The 19464-nt window shown below is 41.6% G+C and overlaps 1 protein-coding gene across 1 annotated transcript in view; it reads left to right on the top strand.

The window, feature by feature from the left end:
- The window catches only part of LOC124598534 (Down syndrome cell adhesion molecule-like protein Dscam2), a 394502-nt gene that overhangs the window by 226232 nt on the left and 148806 nt on the right, over window positions 1-19464 (top strand). Inside the window, exons 14-15 of the mRNA XM_047136007.1 lie at window positions 7-148; window positions 18254-18402. Of these exons, the coding sequence (XP_046991963.1) occupies window positions 7-148; window positions 18254-18402 (291 nt within the window). The remainder of the gene's footprint in view (window positions 1-6; window positions 149-18253; window positions 18403-19464) is intronic.

Raw genomic sequence — 19464 nt, 5'->3', positions numbered from 1 at the left:
TTTCAGAACCGGTGAGATTTGATGTGATGGAGAAAAATGTGACAGCTCGTCGTGGCCAGCAGGTGACCTTGAAGTGTGATGTCAGAGGGGACCATCCAATTCAGGTGAACTGGCTGTTCAGGGGGCAGCGACTGCACCACAGTTATAGGTATCTTACTCAGCACTTATTTACTATAACAAAATTCTTGCATTAAAAAAGTAAATAATCTTAAATGGGAGAGGTATTTTCTTTTATTAAGTTCCTGAATGATTAAGGTCACTGAATCATTTCATGATGTGGCTCTTGATTGTTGGCCAGGTAATATTAGTGTTGATGGCAAAAGAAACTTTCATCATCAGCATTTTCCCAGTGCTATGTATTAAAGTTCCTACTCACTAAAGTGTCAGAAAACAGTTCTAGTTTAATCTCGAACATCTCTGCATTGTGTAAAAGTACAAATGCCCTATGGCTTTATTGGATGGTATGCCCCATAAAAATTTAGGTGTCTAAATTGAAAGGCTGTTATGTCCATGTCTTCCACTAGTTTTTCATTTTGAAGTGTGACTGTTGTACTTTAGAGGTAAGTAACTGTGGCAGTTGAGTGTAGTGTTATGATGATTTACACTGCCTGACAAACAAAGTGAAGCACCTAGAAGATATGGCTGAATGTTAACTTCATAGATGCTGGTGTGTAACTGATTAGAGTTGAAATTCTGGGACAGGTAGAATGACCACTAGAATATGGTAATGTTATTTGCCTTTCGTGTTGTTACCAGGACTGGTAAGGAGTATAAGGGGTGTGAACAATGTCAGACGTTGACTGATCCCTGTGAAGGACATGGAAAAGCCACGTACTTGTTTGAGACATTATCAGCATTTGATTGTGTTTGAAAATGGCCTCATTGTGAGTCTCCATTTGGTTGGCCAGTCGAATTGCCCTGTATCCAGATTTATGGGGCGTTCTGATGTGACTAGTCACATCCGAATGTCATCAAGGTCCGAGTTGACCATCACAAGGGAGGACTTCTGTTATGCACCAGTCACACTGTAACCCTTTCACAAATGTGCCTGCCATCTGAGAACAAGTAATGTATTCCCTGCAACAGTCTTTGTCATCCCACACCATTGGTCAGAGACTAACAACAGCCAAGCTAGGGAGTTACTGCCCATACATACCGTATTTACTCGAATCTAAGCCGCACTCGAATCTAAGCCGCACCTGAAAAATGAGACTCGAAATAAAGGGAAAAAAAATTTCCCGAATCTAAGCCGCACCTGAAATTTGAGACTCGAAATTCAAGGGGAGAGAAAAGTTTTAGGCCGCACCTCCAAATCGAAACAAAGTTGGTCCATTGTAATATGAGACACAATTTAGGTCGAATGAAAGACGATACAGCTACAGTAGTTTGGTTCGAGTCGTAACCTTAGCAGTTAAGCTTTAGCAGGTAGCCATTGCTATGCGTCAGGCGCTCCGTCCGTATTTATACGGGTACCCTTCCTTTTTCACATGCTTCGTCTGGTTTGAATCGATTGCTTATTTTGCTTTGATCTGATAAGTGCCGTTTTCTTTGTTATAGGTGTTTGTCACTCTAAGCTGAAAATGCATTACTGTACTGTGTCATGCATTGTTCGTCGCATTTTGATAGTGCGTGTTTACGGCCTGTCGCCGCTCGCGGCATGACTTGCTTTTGTGCGCGCTACCACCGCTTAAAAAAAAGAGGAATCGTTTCATTAGCGAAACAATGGCAAGAGACTGCTATTTGTTGTTACTTACACTGCTGCTTTCTTTGATAATGATCAAAAAGAACCAAATAATAGACTGCGTATGATAGAACATAGTTCTGAACGAGAGTTTAGCGAAAATTTTTCTCCGTTTGAAAATCTTTGCGGCCGCTTCTTTAGTACATCAAATTCTGCACAGAAATTAGTCATCTTACATTTAAAATCTAGTCAGTCGCCGTGCTTCATTTCTGACTGTATCACTATTAGGCATAAGAATAATACGAATATAAACATGACACGATACGTATATTCTTCCGCGTTCGCTGTTGTCTCACTCTAGTTTCGTAGTTTATTAGGCAGACAGGATTTAAATGAGATAGCAGCAAACACGAAAGAATACATGGCAAAATGTTTATATTTGTATTATTCTTATGGTGAAGAGAATAGTGCGTGTGATTCACATTTCATCAGGTTCCTATTAGCAACCATCTCTTCTCACAGGTAGGAAAAAACTCGGAACGTAGAGTTGGCCATATTGACAAACATCCCTAACAGTCTTGCCAGTCGGATTTTCGTAGTACATTGAAATTCTGCTACATTCAAAGATGAACAATACGGAATTTGTATTTACTTCGTTGGATAATGTATGAAAATGCAGTGGTCGAAACTCGGGGCGGAGAAAAAAAAAGCTCGTCTTCTACCGTTTTTTTTTTTTAATTTATTTACTGATGCAGATGTTTTGGTGCCAGTATTTATCTTTGTGCCCACAAAGCATGCTTGTGTAGCGCTACATATATTCGACGGCAGAAGTTAGTTGTGGCGGCACCTACCAATATTTTTCAGAACTTCCGCTTGCTTTGCACTCGATTCTGAGCCGCAGGCAGTTTTTTGGATTACAAAAACCGGAAAAAAAATGCGGCTTAGATTCGAGTAAATACGGTACACTGCCATTAACACCACACCATGAATGGCTACATTTGGAGTGGTGCCATGATCAGGAAGTACACTCAACTGATGAATGGCATCAAATTGTGTTCAGCGATGAATTTTGGTTCTGTGTTATCCTGGATGACTGTCAGTATGGCAGTAACTTGCGGAGAGGCCCATTCTTCCAATGTTTTAGAGAAGCACAGTGACATTATTCCTGGAGTCGTGGTGTGGAGAGCCATCAGGTATGATTTACAGTCATCGCTGGTAGTGGCTGCGAGAACTGACAGCACAGCAGTATGTCACAGACATTCGGCATCCTCGTGTGTTACCTCTCACATCTCATGTGACAATATTATAGTGCCATTTTTCAACAGGGCAATGTTCATATGCATGACAAGTGTCGCTCAGAACTCCACAAGCTGTGACATAGTCATGAATTAAACACTGATTCAGAAAGTGTAGAATAAATTTCTTTTATTTCTGTCTATGATCACAGAACTTTTGGTCCTTAGACTACTGGTTTCAGTCAGCAATGACCATCTTTAGTACAACTAGTGGATGATCTACATCTGAAAACAATAAAACATGCCATAATGAAAAGTAATACTTTCATACATATGGAAAACATGTGCATTTAAAAATGATAAGGTTTACCTGTTTTAAAACATATCCTTATATAATCAAGCCATAGTAGCATGATCAAAAAACACACACATAAACAGCTTAGTGTCATCATACTGATTTAAAATATGGTGTAAATTTGCCCACAATGCCAGCAGAGTTATCCTCTTAAGAGCATTACTCTTCTTAACAAACTGAGGTACAGTAGCTACAAAATGTTTTTGTGTCATAAGCTCGTTAGATATCGCCAGTGTGCGATTTGCAGGGGGGGATGGGGGGGGGGGATTTCCCCCCGTCTGCATCAGACCATCCTGTTGTCTGGTTTTAGTTTATGCATCCCAACTTGGGATGTTTATTTCCCACGCACTGGAGTAAAACTTTACATATAATTTAAATTTGTGGAGCCGAACACTGAAAGTTTTTAGTAAGTCTTACTATTAATACTATTAATATGTTTCAGTTTTCTAACATCAGAATAAGTACAGCTTTTCACAAATGTGCCTCTACTTTTTGAATTCCTCTCGTTTACCTGTATGTAGATGATTTTGTAAATAAGCTGTACCTATAATGTACTTTTAAAGATATAACAAGGGATGGCTTTTCTGATAGTGCATATGCGTGAATAGTGAGTTTTGGCATTAACATGTATTTATAAATAGCTGTTTAACCATGCGTAATGCCACGGTCCAAGCTAGTAACATATATAATTCTACTAAACCCCTAAGACATCCCCCCCCCCCCCCCCCACTGGTAAAAGCACAAATCGCACCCTGGATGTCGCTATTGTAGGCCTACACATTTCCTTCAATTATAAGATTGTACAAAATCCAATAAAATGAAAAAGTACATTTGATAGAAACTATTGTGGGCTTATAATGTGTATAAGTTGTTACAGTAATAAAATGTAAGAAATTAAAAACACGGATAAAGAGGAAATACATAAATCATAACAAGTGTTTCTGTGAAACTTATACAGTGATTTTAAGATTAAAAACAATAACATATACATGAACAAGCTTAAGGAACCAATAAAATAAGAATGATACAATAGTGCCACACTGGCTGCTCTTTCACAGTAAGATTTAATGAGCATTTACAGCTATGTAACAAAACTACCTTGGGATTTCATCCAGCAGAAACCAACCATACTATATGGAACATTAAGAATAGCATGTGAATTCTCCACAGAGAACAAAAAGGTCATTGTCTCTGTTTGTTGGAAGAGCTTGAAACTCATAAAAGGCAAAAAGCAGGAACCAGCAGGAGTGCTCAATGAGCAGAACGATTATGTGCCCAGAGCTTACTTTATTTTGTTTGACACTGTTTTACATTGATCATTGAATGTCTCTCTTATGTATATCTTGTCTTCTCAGTACCTACTGTAGTATTAAAGTGGATTACATGTTTGTTTCATTTTCTTACATTGACCATGTTAGCCTCATGTTTGACCGTCCCTTCACTGGTTTTGTCAAACCCTCACTTTCCTCAAAATGTGTACATAGAAGTCAGATTTTGAGATATTGGAAGAGATGAGAGTCACTGGTCATGAGATCAGAAGAACTGAGGACATAATCAAAATTCTGCTAAATGAACTTGCATAAATCTGTAGGTATGCACATTGCTTCTGGTAGCTTACACATTGTTACAGTTTTCAACAATGTTGCCCTGACAACTCATGGAATTGTAGAGAAATATATTTTATCATAAAGCTATAATTTTCTCTCATATTTGGATTCAAGACTCAGCAAGATGATCAGTACCGGCCCTAGGCCTGTCACCTCTAGACTCATTTGAATAACCCTTCTTCAACACTTTTGTTTCACTCATGTTCCATCAGAATTGATGGCAAATTTCAGCTGCATTATAAGCTCACGTATTTAGAAATTTCGCATCTGATAGGAGTTTTCGTTACTGCTCTCACTGGTCTTTTGAAACTGTCACCACCATATCACTGTCAGTTCATTGTCATTTACTTTCACAAAACAGTGTGGTTTTACCTCATAAATGGTGGTGACAGTTTCAAAAGACCAGTGTGCAGAAGCAGTATCATCAATTGCAAATTGTACATTATTACTCCTTAAATTTCATACAGAACTCAAACTGAATCTTTGTTTACTTATCCTTGTAAAAAATGTAAACTGTCTTCTGTTTTCATATATGTTAAACTTCTTATCCCCTCTAACGAACTCTGTAGTTGATGGCTAAGCTATAATAAGTTCCCAGTAGAGTGGGACAAATCTAAGCACATAAAATGTGATAAAAAACTAAGGAGAATTTTTCTTGAAATATTTTTATTTATTCATCAAAATCAGCTTTGTCCTCTTCAAAGTAATCCCCTTCAGATATAATACACTTGTGCCAGTGCTTTTTCCAATCTAGGAAGCACTCCTGGAATTCACTTTATGTTTTGATGTTCAGTTTCTTCAGAGATTCTGGTTTTACCTCATAAATGGTGGCAAAAGGACATCCTTTCATGGTTCTCTTCAGCCTTGGGAAAGAAAGAAGTCGCAAAGGGCCATGTCCAGCAAATAAAGTAGCTGAGGCAAAATAACGATTTTGTTTCTCGCAAAAAAATATCGAACAAGCATAGAGGTGTGAGTGAGAGCATTATTGTGATGCAATTTGCACAAGTGGTTTTGTCATAATTCTGGTCGTTTTCTTTGGATTGATTCAAACAAACAGCATGTAACATGCAGACAGTGTCCTTTATTGGCAGTTCGACCATAAGGTAGGAACTCATGATGCACTTTCCAGTTGTAATTGATGAAGACAGGGAGAAGAATCTTTACATGTGATCGAAGTTTCCAAAATTTTTTCGGTCTTGACTCTTCAGTCAGTTTCCATTGGGACAGTTGCGCTTGGGATCAATGTCATATCCATGTACCCATGTTCTGTCCTCTGTCATACTATTCTTTAGAAGTTTTGGATCATTGTCGACTTCATTCAGCAATTCCTGAGTGACGTGTATGCAATGTTATTTCTGATCAAAGGGGGAGGACAATAAACTGCTGCTGGTAGCATACACGGATGTTGTGGAGAGTGGGGCAGCTACGCACAGCCGGGAGGCTAGATGGAGGGTGGGGGGGAGAGGGGGGATGAGCAGAAAAGGAGAGGAGTAGAAAGACTGGATGCACTGGTGGAATAGAGGGCTGTGTAATGCTGGAATAGGAACAGGGAAGGGGCTGATGGGTAAGGACAGTGACTAAGAAAGGTTGAGACTGGGAGGGTTATGGGAATGTGGGATATATTGCAGGGAGAGTTTCCACCTCTGCAATTCATAAAAGTTCTCATTGGTAGGAAGGATCCAGATGGCACAGGCGGAGAAGCAATCATTGAAATGAAGGACGTCATGTTGGGTGGTATGCTCAGCAACAGGGTGGTCCCGTAGTTTCTTGGCCAAAGTTTGTCAGATGCTTTTCATGCATACAGAAGCTTGTTGGTTGTCATGCTCACGTAGAATGCAGCACAGTGTTTGCAGCTTAGCTTGTAGACCACATGACTGGTTTCACAAGTAGCCCTGCCTTTGAAGGATAGGTGATGTTTGTCACTGGACTGGAGGGAGGTGGGAGGATATATGGGACAGATCTTGAATCTAGACCTATTACAGGGATATAAGCCAGGAGGCAAGGATTTGGGAGCAGTTGTTGTGTGGAGATGGATCAAAATATGGTGTAGGTTGCATGGGTGGTGGGATACCATTGTGCAAGGAGTAGGAGGGATAGTGGGCAGGATATTTCTCATTTCAGGGCATGACAAGAGGTAGTAAAAAAACTGTTGGAGAATGAAATTCAGTTGCTCCAGTCCTGGGTGGTAGTGAGTAGGGGAATACTCCTCTGTGGCCGATGATGGGGCTTTGGGATGTTTTGCGTGATGGGTAAGATAAGGCACAGGAGATCTGTGTTTTACAAAGATGGGAGGGTAATTATATGACCTTTAAAGGCCTCAATGAGACCCTCATTATATTTTGAGAGGGTCTGCTCATCACTACAGATGTGATGGCCACTGGTGGCTAGTCCGTGTGGAAGGGGCTTCTTGGTAAGGAGTGTGTGGCAAGTCTTGAAATGGCGGTACTGCTGGTGGTTGTTAGGTTTGATGTGGACAGAGGTATTGATGTAGCCATCTGTGAGGTGGAGGTCAACACCAAGGAAGGTGGCCTAATGGGTTGAGCAGGACCAGATGTAGCGAATGGGAAAGAAGGAGTTGAGATTCTGGAGGAATGTTCATAGGGTGTCCTCACACTCGATCCAGGTCACGAAGATGTCATCAGTGAATCTGAACCAGGTGAGGGGATTAGGATTCTGCGTGTTTATGAAGGATTCCTCTAGTTGGCCCATGAACGGGTTGGCATAGGATGGCGCCATGCAGGTGCCCATAGCCATACCTAGGATTTGTTTGTAGGTAACGCCTTCAAAGGAGAAGTACTTGTGGTTGAGGATATAGTTGGTCGTGGCAACTAGGAAGGAGGTGGTCAGTGTGGAATCCATCATGCATTGGGAAAGGTAGTGTTCAATGGCCATCAGCATTAGGGATGTTAGTGTGAAGAGAGGTAGCACCATTAGTTACAGGCAGGGCACCGTATGGTAAAGGGACAGGAACTATGGAGAGTTGGTGGAGGAGAGTAAGTTGTGGGTAATAGGCTGAAGCTATGAATGAGAGGAAGGTATTAGCCAATGAGAGCAGAGATCCTCTCAGTGCGGGCTCAGTAACTGACCACAATGGGGCATCATGGGTGGTTTATGGACTTTGGGAAGTATGTAGAAGGAGGAATCCTTCATAAATATCCAGAATCCCAAACTACTCATCTGGTTCAGATTCATTGATGTCATCTTCATGATCTGGATCGAGGGTGCTCCTACTCAATATATCAGGCCACCTTCCTTGATAATGACCTCTATCTCAAAGTTTGCTATGTCAGTATCTCTGTCCATATCAAACCTACCAATTAACATAAATACCTCCACTTTGACAGCTGTCACCCATTTCATGGCAAGAAGTCCCTTCCATACAGCCTAGCCACCTGTGGCCGTCACATCTGCTGTGATGAGTGGCCATCTCGAAATATACCAGTGGTCTCACTGAAGCCTTTATAGATCGTTATTACCATCCCAACCTTGCACAAAAACAGATCTCCTGTACCTTATCTTTCCAGTCACCCAATACCTCATGAAGCCCCACCATCCAGCCACAGAGAAGCATTTTCCTCATGATTCAGTACCACCCAGAACTGGAGCAACTGAATTGTTTTCTCCCCCATGGTTCTGAGTACCTCTTATTGTGCCCCAAAATGATAAATGTGCTGCCCACTATCATTCCCACCCCTCCCACAGTGGTTTTCCACCATCCACTAAACCTACATAATATCGTACACCCTTACACAACCCGTGCTCCCAATCCCTTACCTCATGGCTCATACCCCTTAATAGACCTAAATGCAAGACCTGTCCCATACATCCTCCCACCACCACCTACTCCAGTCCTGTCACAAACATCACCTATCCCATCAAAGGCAGGGCTACTTCTGAAACCAGTCAAGTGATCTACAAGCTAAACTGCAACCACTGTCCTACATTCTCTGTGGGCATGACAACCAACAAGCTGTCTGTCCGCATGAGTGTCCACCAACAAACTGTGCCAATAAACAACTGGACCACCCTTTTGCTGAACATTCCTCCCAACATGATGTCCTTCATTTCAATGGCTGCTTCACAACCTATGTCATCTGGATCCTTCCCACCAACACTAGCTTTTCTGAATTTCGCAGGTGTAAACTCTCCCTGCAATATATCCTATGCTCTCGTAACCCTCCTAGTCTCAACCTTCATTAATCCTTGTCCTTACCCATCACTTCTTTCCTGTTCACGTTCCAGCACTATACAGCCCTCCATTCCACCAGTGCACCCAGTCTTTGTACTTCTCTTCTTTACTACCACCCCACCCCCCACTCTCACCCAATCCTCATCTAACCTGTTGACTGCACCTAACTGCCCCACTCTCCACCTCGTCCCCGTATGCTCCTAGCGGCACTTCGCCGACCCCCACCCCTACCCTACTATCCCTCCCGGTCCCAACCCCAGCCTCTTCGTTAACCCGATACAATTGCCTCGCAGTCTGCCTCCAGATGCCAGAGACTGTAGTCATGTGTGTGTCGGTTGTGTTTGCATGAGTGTGTGCATGTGTGTACTTTGTTTAATTTTGACAAAGGCCTTGTTGACCAAAAGCTAATTGTGTGATGGCTTTTTTTTTTCTGCAACTCAACATCTCTGCTGTATGGTGAGTAGCAACTATCCTTTTCATTATATTGTTACATTCCATCCTGGATTTTCCATTGTTTGATTTTACCTGATGGCTTTTCTTCCATCTCAACCCAGTGTTGTTTTTCTTTGTTACTATTTTCTGATCCATTACTATACTCAGTGTCCATTCTTCTTTCTTTTCTTTTCTGTGTTTCTCTTGTCGCCTCACAAACCGCGCCGCATGCTCTACTTAGAAACCACCCTGTATCAACCAACTCAGCCACGCACAACAGATGGCTGCAAGATCATGCTGATTGTTGGTGCAGCATTGTATGTCCCATGTTGCACCCATCATATGATTAATCCTATACCTTCATATTGATCACTGGCCCTGTGCCATGCTTGCATGTGTTTTTGCATGTTCTTTCTCAAACCTTTCCTGTGCCACACGAACTTGTATCTCATCCTACCAACCGCTCCCCCTCCTCGCCACTCCTTCTCCTCTCTATTCCAGTTCCCAGTTTGCACCTACTGATTTCAGGTAATCTAGTCACTTCCACCATTCCCCTTTTGATGCTTATCCACCCAAAAGCCTGCAGCCCACATTATAAATATATATTTTTTTGTTTTCCATGTGTTCTCATTGTGACTTCATGCCAATTTCAGTTGCTTATTGCCTCTCATTATTGGCCTACTCCATCAGATTCCATCCTGGTTCCCCATATTTCTTCCTTTTCACAATTTTTTGTTTGAGTGTATTTCTGCAAATTTTTTGTCTGACATAATTCTATGGTACTTGCGTATTTTTTGCATTTTTTCTACCACCATGGATTATTGTGCCTTCCATCTGCATCAGTACAGAAAAGTTTCCTTATTCCTAGTAGAACCCAGTCCCACATACTGTTCCTGTGTTGTTGCTTAGCTCATGGGATCCTCCCAGACGGCCTTACCATCAAATTACCCATCTCTGGCTGCCACCCTTCCTTTCACAGTGACCTCCATCTGTTCAGATGCCGCCAGTCCTTAGCCCCCACCAACATAGCCCCACAAAACCAGAAACTCTCCCCAGAGTCCATCTCTCTCCTCACCCATACCATTCCCCACACTCCTACCTTCTACACACTTCTTAAATTACATAAACCCAACCACCCAGGATGCCCCATTGTAGCCGGTTACTGTGCCAGAGAATCACTGCTCTCGTAGACCAACACCTTCAGCCTATTACTCACAACCAACCCTCCTATATAAAAGCTACCAACCATTTCCTCCACTGACTCTCCACTGTTGCTGTCACTTTACCACATGATGCCCTGCTCGTCACTGTTGCTGCCACCTCCCTTTACACTAACATCCCTAATGCCCATGTCCTACCCCTGTTGAACACTACCTTTCCCAACGTACAATGGATTCCAAACCAACCACCTCCTTCCTAGTCGGCATGACCAACTACATCCTCACCCACAAGTACTTCTCCTTTGAAGGCGTTACCTTCAAACAAATTAGGGGTACAGCTATGGGCGCTCGCATGACTCCATACTATGCCAATCTATTCATGGACCATTTAGATGAAACCTTCCTAAACACCTAGAATCTGAAACCCCTCACCTGGTTCAGATTCACTGATGCCATCTTTGTGATCTGTATCAAGGGTGAGAACACCCTATCCACATTCCTCCAGAACGTCGACACCCTCTCCCCCATTCATTTCACCTGGTCCTACTCAACCCATTAGGCCACCTTCCTCAATGTTGACCTCCACTTCAAAGATGGCTGTATCAATACCTCTGTCCATATCAAACCTACCGACCACTAGCAGTACCTCCATTCTGACAGATGCCACCCATTCCATAGCAAGAAGTCCCTTCCATATGGCCTAGCCACCTGTGGCCATCACATCTGTAGGGACGAGCAGCCCCTCTCAAAATATACCAAGGATCTCACTGAGGGCTTTACAGATCGTAATTACCCTCCCAACCATGTAAAACAACAGATCCCCTGTGCCTTATTTTTCAAGTCACTCAACGCCTCCCAAAGCCCCACCATCTGGCCACATAGAAGCATTCCCGTCGTGACTCAGTACCACTCAGAACTGGAGCAGCTGAATTACATTCTCTGCCAGGATTTGCACCACCTTTTGTCATGCCCTGAAATAAGAAATGTCCTGCCACTATCCTTCCTACTCTTCCCACAGTGTTTTTTACTACCCACTGAACCTACACAATATCCTCATCCATCTCTAAAGGACCCCTGCTCCCAACCCCTTGTCTCATGGCTTATATCCCTGTCATAAATCTAGGTGCAAGACCTGTCCCATACATCCTCCCATCACCACCTACTCCAGTCCTTTCACAAACATCACCTACCCCATCAAAGGCAGGGCTGCCTGTGAAACTAGTCAGAATCTAAAAGCTAAGCTGCAGCCACTATGCTGCATTCTACACCAATATGGCAACCAACAAGCAGTGTGCCCATATGAAAGGCCACCGACAAACTGGCCAATAAACAACTGGACCATCCTGTTCCTGTAACCCTCATGGTATCAACCTTTGTTAGTCATTGTCCTTACCCATCAGCCCCTTCCCTGTTCCCATTGCAGCACTACAAGCCCTCTATTCCACCAATGCACCTAGTCTTTTTACTCCTTTTCTACTAACCCTCCACTCGCTTCCCCACACTCCATCTAAATTTCCGACTGCATCCAGCTGCCCCACTCACCACCTCATCTCTGTACACTCCCCACTCCTTCCCTACTATCCCTCCCCCTCCCAGCCCCAGCCTCCTCCTTATCCCCACCCTGTTGCCTCGCCCATGGCTTGAAGCAGGTGGTCCTTGGATATTGGCTATGCAAACTCAGAGCTGTTGCACCAACTGTGGCAGATGTGCCAGTAATGGCAGTGGTGGAGGTGTGAGCACTTTATGGCTGTAGGTGGAAATTGCTGGGTTGTGTACTTTCAGGCATGAATGTTCATCAGGCTTATCATCAGATGCACATTGGTAGTGTGTTGACATCTGAGACAGTGTGCCTCATACCTGTGTGCCTGTCTGATACCTACAACCATTGTGAAGCAGCAGTATGTGCCAGTGGCAGCAGTGTTTGTGGAAATTATGTCAACATCAAATTGCCACTGTGCATGTACCAACTGTTGTGGTGCAGTTCATTTACTGCAGTGTGATGGCATTCCACGTGTTGATTATCATTGGCTGGTAGTGCTTTCTGTTTAACTTGCAAACTATTGCATAATCCTGATCGTGATTTTAGTTTGGACCAAACTGCTGGTGATACCAGCAGACATTAATTAAGACGCCCACCAGTCTGCAGCTGATCTTAGGGTTGCAGCACTGTTTTGTGTTGGGACTTTAGTTGTTTAGTAGGTTCACCCCATTGTTGCTGCACCTGAAGCAATTGGGGTAGAATCTCATTTTTGGTGCATAAACTATGGAGTCCTGCAGCTATATTCAGCATGTGGCAGGGTGTGATATTGGCACAGTGTGGTGTTATCTCTTCAGGCAAGTTTGGCATCTGTTGGGTGGGGTCAACTGGCTCATCTTCTGTTGATTATGTCTTGGAAACTGTTGCTGTTTGACTCCACCAATACACTCTCTCAGCCACTTTTGGCAACTTGCGTAATGTCTGATCTTCTTGCACCTGTGTTGGTGGCTGCTGTAGCCAAATATGTAACAGCAAATTATCCAAAACAGTTATTATGTCTAACATACCTTGTCGATGCCATCAAAATTCTGAAGTTGTTTTGTTGCCTCCTGTTTATTCGTAAGAACCTGTCTGAGCCTTTGGTCTGGCAATTTAGTGCAGTGAGCAATTAATTCAGCTTTTAAAGTGAGGTGACGTGAGCCTGATGATGTGAAGGGTGCATAATAATGTCTGACACCAATACTGTCTCCCTTTGATCTAAACTGCTGATTACTAGCATAAATTGTTCATGATCATCGGTAACTTGTTGGAGTCCAAAAATATTTTCTGTGAACGTGAGCCAAATTTGTGGTTGTTCATTGAGTAATGGCAGGGCATGTAACTGCAAACACAGCAGGGAATAATCACTTGAGCAGACAGACAGACAGACAGCTCATTGCCCCATAGTGCAGTGTCAAATGTGGAAGAAATCACCAGAACAGTCAACTTATTCAAATCTGGCTTAACATGACCTAGTGTAGCATAACGATCAAATGCACAGTGACTTGTAATCAGCTCTGCTGTTCGCATTTGTTTAACTGATATATGATTTTGCAGTATTTTAACATTCAGTTCTATGCACTGCATTGTGTTCACTGCATTTCGTGGCAATTTTTGTGAATGTCATTGTCGATGGCATGCAGCAGGTTTTGAGTGTCCTGCAGTATAGTGTCATATTTAAGAGTCCACAAAATAAATTGTCCATAATGATACTTGTTACTTCATTGTCATGGGCACTAATTACATGGGTAAGGCTTGTATACCACTTAGAATGATGTACATCTCATTTAAGCTTATAGAATTATTTTTTATTAGTTACTCTCAAAACAAAATGACAAAGAGATGAAACTTTGCACCAAAGGTAGCATATACTACAGTCAATTGCTGAATTGATTATTTCCACAACAGATAGCTCAGAAGCCTAGTCATGATGGAAACATATTAGATAATGGCAACAAACAGACCTGACCTCTTTGACAATGAGCATAGTGAAACTAGTACCAGTGATCATGAGGCATTTGCTTACTAAAGTACAAAGAGCAGCTAAAACAGGTAGGAAGATTTACATGTTCGGTAAACTAAGTGGAGTGGCAGTTGAGTCACATCTCCAAGAGGAATTCCAAACACTTATCTGTGAACAGTAACACACAGAAGAACTATGGCTCAAGCTTAAAAGAATAGTTGACCATGCACTGGACACATATTTATCTAATAGAACAGTTCATGATGGGAGAGACCCTCCTTGTTACACAGTGATTGTAAAAAGCTTCTGAAGAAACAGGGAATAAAACGGTATTGCAGTTCCCGTGTCATTCTGAATTATGATGCATTATTCCTTTGGTCATGCATGTATGCATTATACAGCTGATGGTTGTTCATATTCATAACTGCAAATACATTTCTTGTATATCATAATGGCTGTAGTTGCCACAGTGGCTGTTCCTTTGGACATCCATGGATGTCTGAAGGAACTTTGCATCTAATTCAGAATGACAGTTGCCCATTGCAATATCATATTTATCTGCTGACACGGGGCAAGTGACTTTCAAGTGAGATGTCTCCCTTGTTCAAGAATATACATAATGGATGTACAAGTGCAAGTTGTAGATACATGGTTGACGTCATATAGAAATTTGGGTGTCATCATGAGTCATGCTCGGATAGCCAGTTTCTAAGGTGACTGGTTATGATAAGCGGGAAATCCGAGTTCGAGTCTCAGTCCTGCACAAATTTTCACGTCATCATCCCATTACACAGCTGATGGTCATCCACATTCCAACTGCAAATACATTTCTTGTGTATTATGAATAATAGGTGGAAACAAAGCAGAAGGCTGTTGACAGAGAGATACTGAATAAAATTCATTTGGCTGTCAAGAGGGCAACACATAATGTCTTCCACAACTACCTCAACAGAATCATGTCAAATGATCTCTTATAAAACCTAGTGAAGTTCTAGTCACATGTCAAGGCTCTTAGTGACATCTAAGTTAGTTTTCAGACACTCGTGGATGACACAGAAACTGGAATTAAGGGTAGCAAAGCTAAAGCAGAAGTGTTGAACACGATTTTCAGTTGTTCCTTTATTAAGGAAGATACAGATGGACTGCCCCAAATTACGTCTCACTCCACTCCAAAGATGAATTATATGGCATTGCGAAACAGGTAAAGTCATTAAAACTCAACAAGATTCCAGAGACACTGGGAATCTTGTCAGATTGTGTACAGAATTTACAACAGAGATAACTCCAGCTTTAACTGTTATATACCATAGATCCTGTGAACAAAAAACTGTTTTCCAGAGTCAGTTGATTGGAAGAAAGAACAGGCACATCCATTTATAAGAAGGATAGCAGAAGCGATCCACAAAACTACTATCCAATCTCACTGACAGCTGTCTGTCATAGAATCATAGAACATATCCGGAGATCAAACATAATAAGGCTTCAAAAATGGAATGACACCTTCAAAGCCAACCAGCATCCTGAAAGTCGTTGATCAACGCAGTAAGGGAGATGCAGTATTTCTTGAACTCTTGAAACTATTTTACTCAATACCACATCAATGCTTATTAATGAATGTATGCTCATAAGGACTTTCAAATGAAATTTGTGACTGGATTGATGATTTCTTGTAGGGGGGCTGCAGAATATTGCTTTAGATAGACAGTTGTTGGTAGATGTAATAGTAATTTCAGGCCTGCCCCAGGGAAATGTGTTGACTATTGCTGTTCATTACTACAATGATTTATAGCTCGCGTCATGTAAGATGGCGCTTCCGTGCATAGAGGGAGAAGCAGGGAAGGGTGAGAACTGTGCATGCGTAGTAGCAGAGAGCGGGCAAACAAAGTCTACATTGCCGAACTGTGTTGCTGCAGACAACAGTCAGGCTCGTTTGTCTAGGTACATAATATTACACATTCAAATCTATGAGAGGAGTACTAAAATATTAAAACCAGTTCTGATCAGTCATCATGAGAGAAATATTAATTCACGTCTTGATGACATTGCGTCTACTGCTCCAGAGATTTACTTTGCTTGACGTCGATACGCAAGAACAGCTGACAGAGCTTTGTGAAGATGAGAAGTACAATTTTTCTCAAAATGACAATTGTCTAACAACAAGATCTTTGAAACTGCATGCAACAATTATCAATTATTGCAGTTTGAACTATAATGTAAGTAAAAATTTAATACACAACAAAATTAACTTCAAGTACAAGCCGAAATCATTATATTTGCTTGACAACAGCTTCTGTTCAATAGAATTTTTGGAACTGTGTATAAGATGTGTATGTTGATGTGTTTGACTGTAATTAAGTGTAATCACTGTGCATAAAAAAGAATTATTGGTAGAAAAGACTAATTAAAAGACTATTGTAAAAATGGTCTGTAAGATGTCATATTTTGTGCTGTTAATGGGCATTATGAGTGTAAACTAGCTCATTCAACATTGAACAATTAACCATCATCTGCAAATAACTCTAGGGAATGATGACCGATAACATCGAAGTTCACCAATATCTCTACAAGTAACAGTTACTGTCATTTTAGGGCCTTATCCAGTTTATGTCTTGAAAATGATAGGTCTGACATGTCTGAATATCAGACTTTTGAAGAATTTATCCAGCTGCATTCCCACATGTTATTAGAGCAAGGAACATGGTGGGAGAAGCTCAACTTCTCCTTGGGCAGTATGTTGAACAGACTCAGCTGTCTGTGTCGCCTGGCCACCAAGAGCTGTTGCAGGACAATTGATTCACGGATCCAGTTATATGGCTCCTGCCATGTATAGTGATTTTATGACTATGACGAGTGGGGCCTGAAGATGCCATCAATGTAATGCGGAAACTGGTAGCACATAGAAGTTCATAAAATAAAATAAATTTCTACAATACATACAGCTGTTGCTAAATTATTGCATCAAGTCGAATAAGAATGTCCTCATTTTCCAAGATACAGGAATAACAGCTGTGTGTGGCCAGCAAGCACATGGGTGATCGGACAGGTTTGTGTGACCCTGTTGTGATAGTGACAGCGCCTCACCCAGTGACTTCAACATGCTTTTGTTCACTGCCAGGTCTCCATAGAAAATCCATAAGCACCAGTGCATATCTGTGCTGCTCTGGTTTTCCACCAAAATAATCTCAATGACAGCTCTGTGTTTGGAATGCACCTCCATTACAGACGCTGTTTTGAAGACTATGCATAATGATGGTACTCATCAGAACTTCATGAAACTATGGGGACTGAAGCAGGAATATTTCACGAATTCTCACAACAAATTACACATTTTTTTCAACTGAAATTAGCCTAGAAAAAGTGTATTGCATTACTTATTGAATGGCCCTGTAGTATTCTTTGAATACATCAATGAGTTACAGTTGAAATAAGCCATCTCACACAAACACATGGCTGTAACAGTTTGCAGGGATATGAAATGAAATGGTCACATATCCTCAGAATTGAGTAACACAGGTGGCAAACTTCGATTTATTGACAGGATATAGGGAAAATTCCATCAGTTTATAAAGCAGACTGCTTGCAGATCACCCATGTGTCCCATCTTAGAACATTGCTTAAGTATTTGGGACCCACACCAAATAGGACAAGCAGGGGCCATTGAACATATTCATAGGAGGGGTGCACAGAAGGTCTCAAGTTTGTTAACTTAAGGGCAACTATCATGGAAATATTAAGTATCCTAAGTTGGTGGACGCTTGAAGATAGAAGTCAATTATCCTGCAAAAGCCTACTTATGAAGTTTCAAGAATCAGTATTAAATAAAGAATCTAGAGATATTCTTCAGCTGCTTACATTCTGTTCCCATTGACTAATTACATCTTGCACAGAGGCATTTAAGCAGTCATTCCTCTTTACTTCATATGCAATTGGAATGGAAGTAACTCAAACAATGTGGCATCATTTTAAGTATGTAGGTAGATGTAATTTTCAATAGGAAAGTACTGTTGGTGACCTCCATTTGTGTTTTAGTTGAAGTAAGTGTTTCACTTTCTTATGTGATCATTACTTTCTTTTAATGTGATCCTAGTGACTGTAATTTTTCACATTACTTCCAGACTAAGTATGTCAGAAATGAAGACAGCCATAGGACTGCAGGCTCAGCTGGTGATTGACCAGGCAGACAGACAGGACTCTGGCCTCTATGTATGTGAAGCAGGAAACGTGTTTGGTCACAGTGAGCTGCTTGTCCATTTAACTATCCAAGGTAAGTTTATTTACAACTTTGTTCTCTATTGTTAAAACTTATTCCATGTGAGTATTAATTCTGCTGTAATTACAAAAGAGAGTAGAAGTTTCATATCAAAAGATTGCTTCAGACAGTCAGAATCTGGCATCTGTTCTTTCAGACCTGTCCGGAAGACAAGACACCATTATGATCCTGCGGCCTCTGTGATTCAAGACACAAAGGAATGAAAGACAGTTGGCAGCTAATGTCTTTAATTCCTTTGTGAATTGAATTTTTGATTAACATTGCAATCGTTTCACTTTTTTCTTTTTCTTTTCTGTCACTTAATAAAAGCTCTTGCTGCTAAAGAAATAAAGGAATCTGGGAAGAAGCATTATGTGACACGTAGTAGAAAATAGCTATGCATTATCATTTAATAGTAAATGAATTCCACAGTGAGCATTCCATTGGCTTTAGTGCTTTTTACATTTCTCTTCTTATGGTATCAATTAATAACCATTGATTTTGTTAGGGAGCTCCAAAGTTGTAATATTGTCCTCTGAAACATACCAAATTCAAACAATGGAAAGCCCAGAATGCACTATCAACATTATTATGAAAAGGATAGATTTCTAATCATCGTAAAAATGACACACTGAGTTGCAGATGGGCACAACGAAAAGAGGCACAGCATTGGGAGGCTGGGGGGGATGGAGTGGGGGGGGGGGGGGGGGGAGGAAAGGGCAATGGAAAATGAGAGGAGCAGAGAAGGGGAACAGATCAGTGGTATGTTGGTAGAAGGTGGTACACAGTAAGTGGAAGGGGCTGTGAATTGGGAGGAGGTGATAAGGCGGAGAGGGCAGAAACTATTGGGTGGAGGGTGTGGGAACACTAGATTACTGCAGGATGAGGCTGGGGTAGTTTTGAGAATGGAGACTGTCTTATAAAGATAACCCCCATCAGTGTAGTTCAGAAAATATGCTGCTGGAGGGGAAGACTTCAGAGGCCTGTTTTGTGAAGCAGCCACTGAAATCAAGCATATGTTCAGCTGCATGTTGTGCCACAGGTTGGTCTGCTTTGCTCTTGGCCACAGTTTGGCAG

This window comes from Schistocerca americana, chromosome 1, assembly GCF_021461395.2.
Source record: "Schistocerca americana isolate TAMUIC-IGC-003095 chromosome 1, iqSchAmer2.1, whole genome shotgun sequence".
Lineage (NCBI taxonomy): Eukaryota > Metazoa > Arthropoda > Insecta > Orthoptera > Acrididae > Schistocerca > Schistocerca americana.
This window is presented reverse-complemented; position numbering and strand designations above follow the sequence as displayed.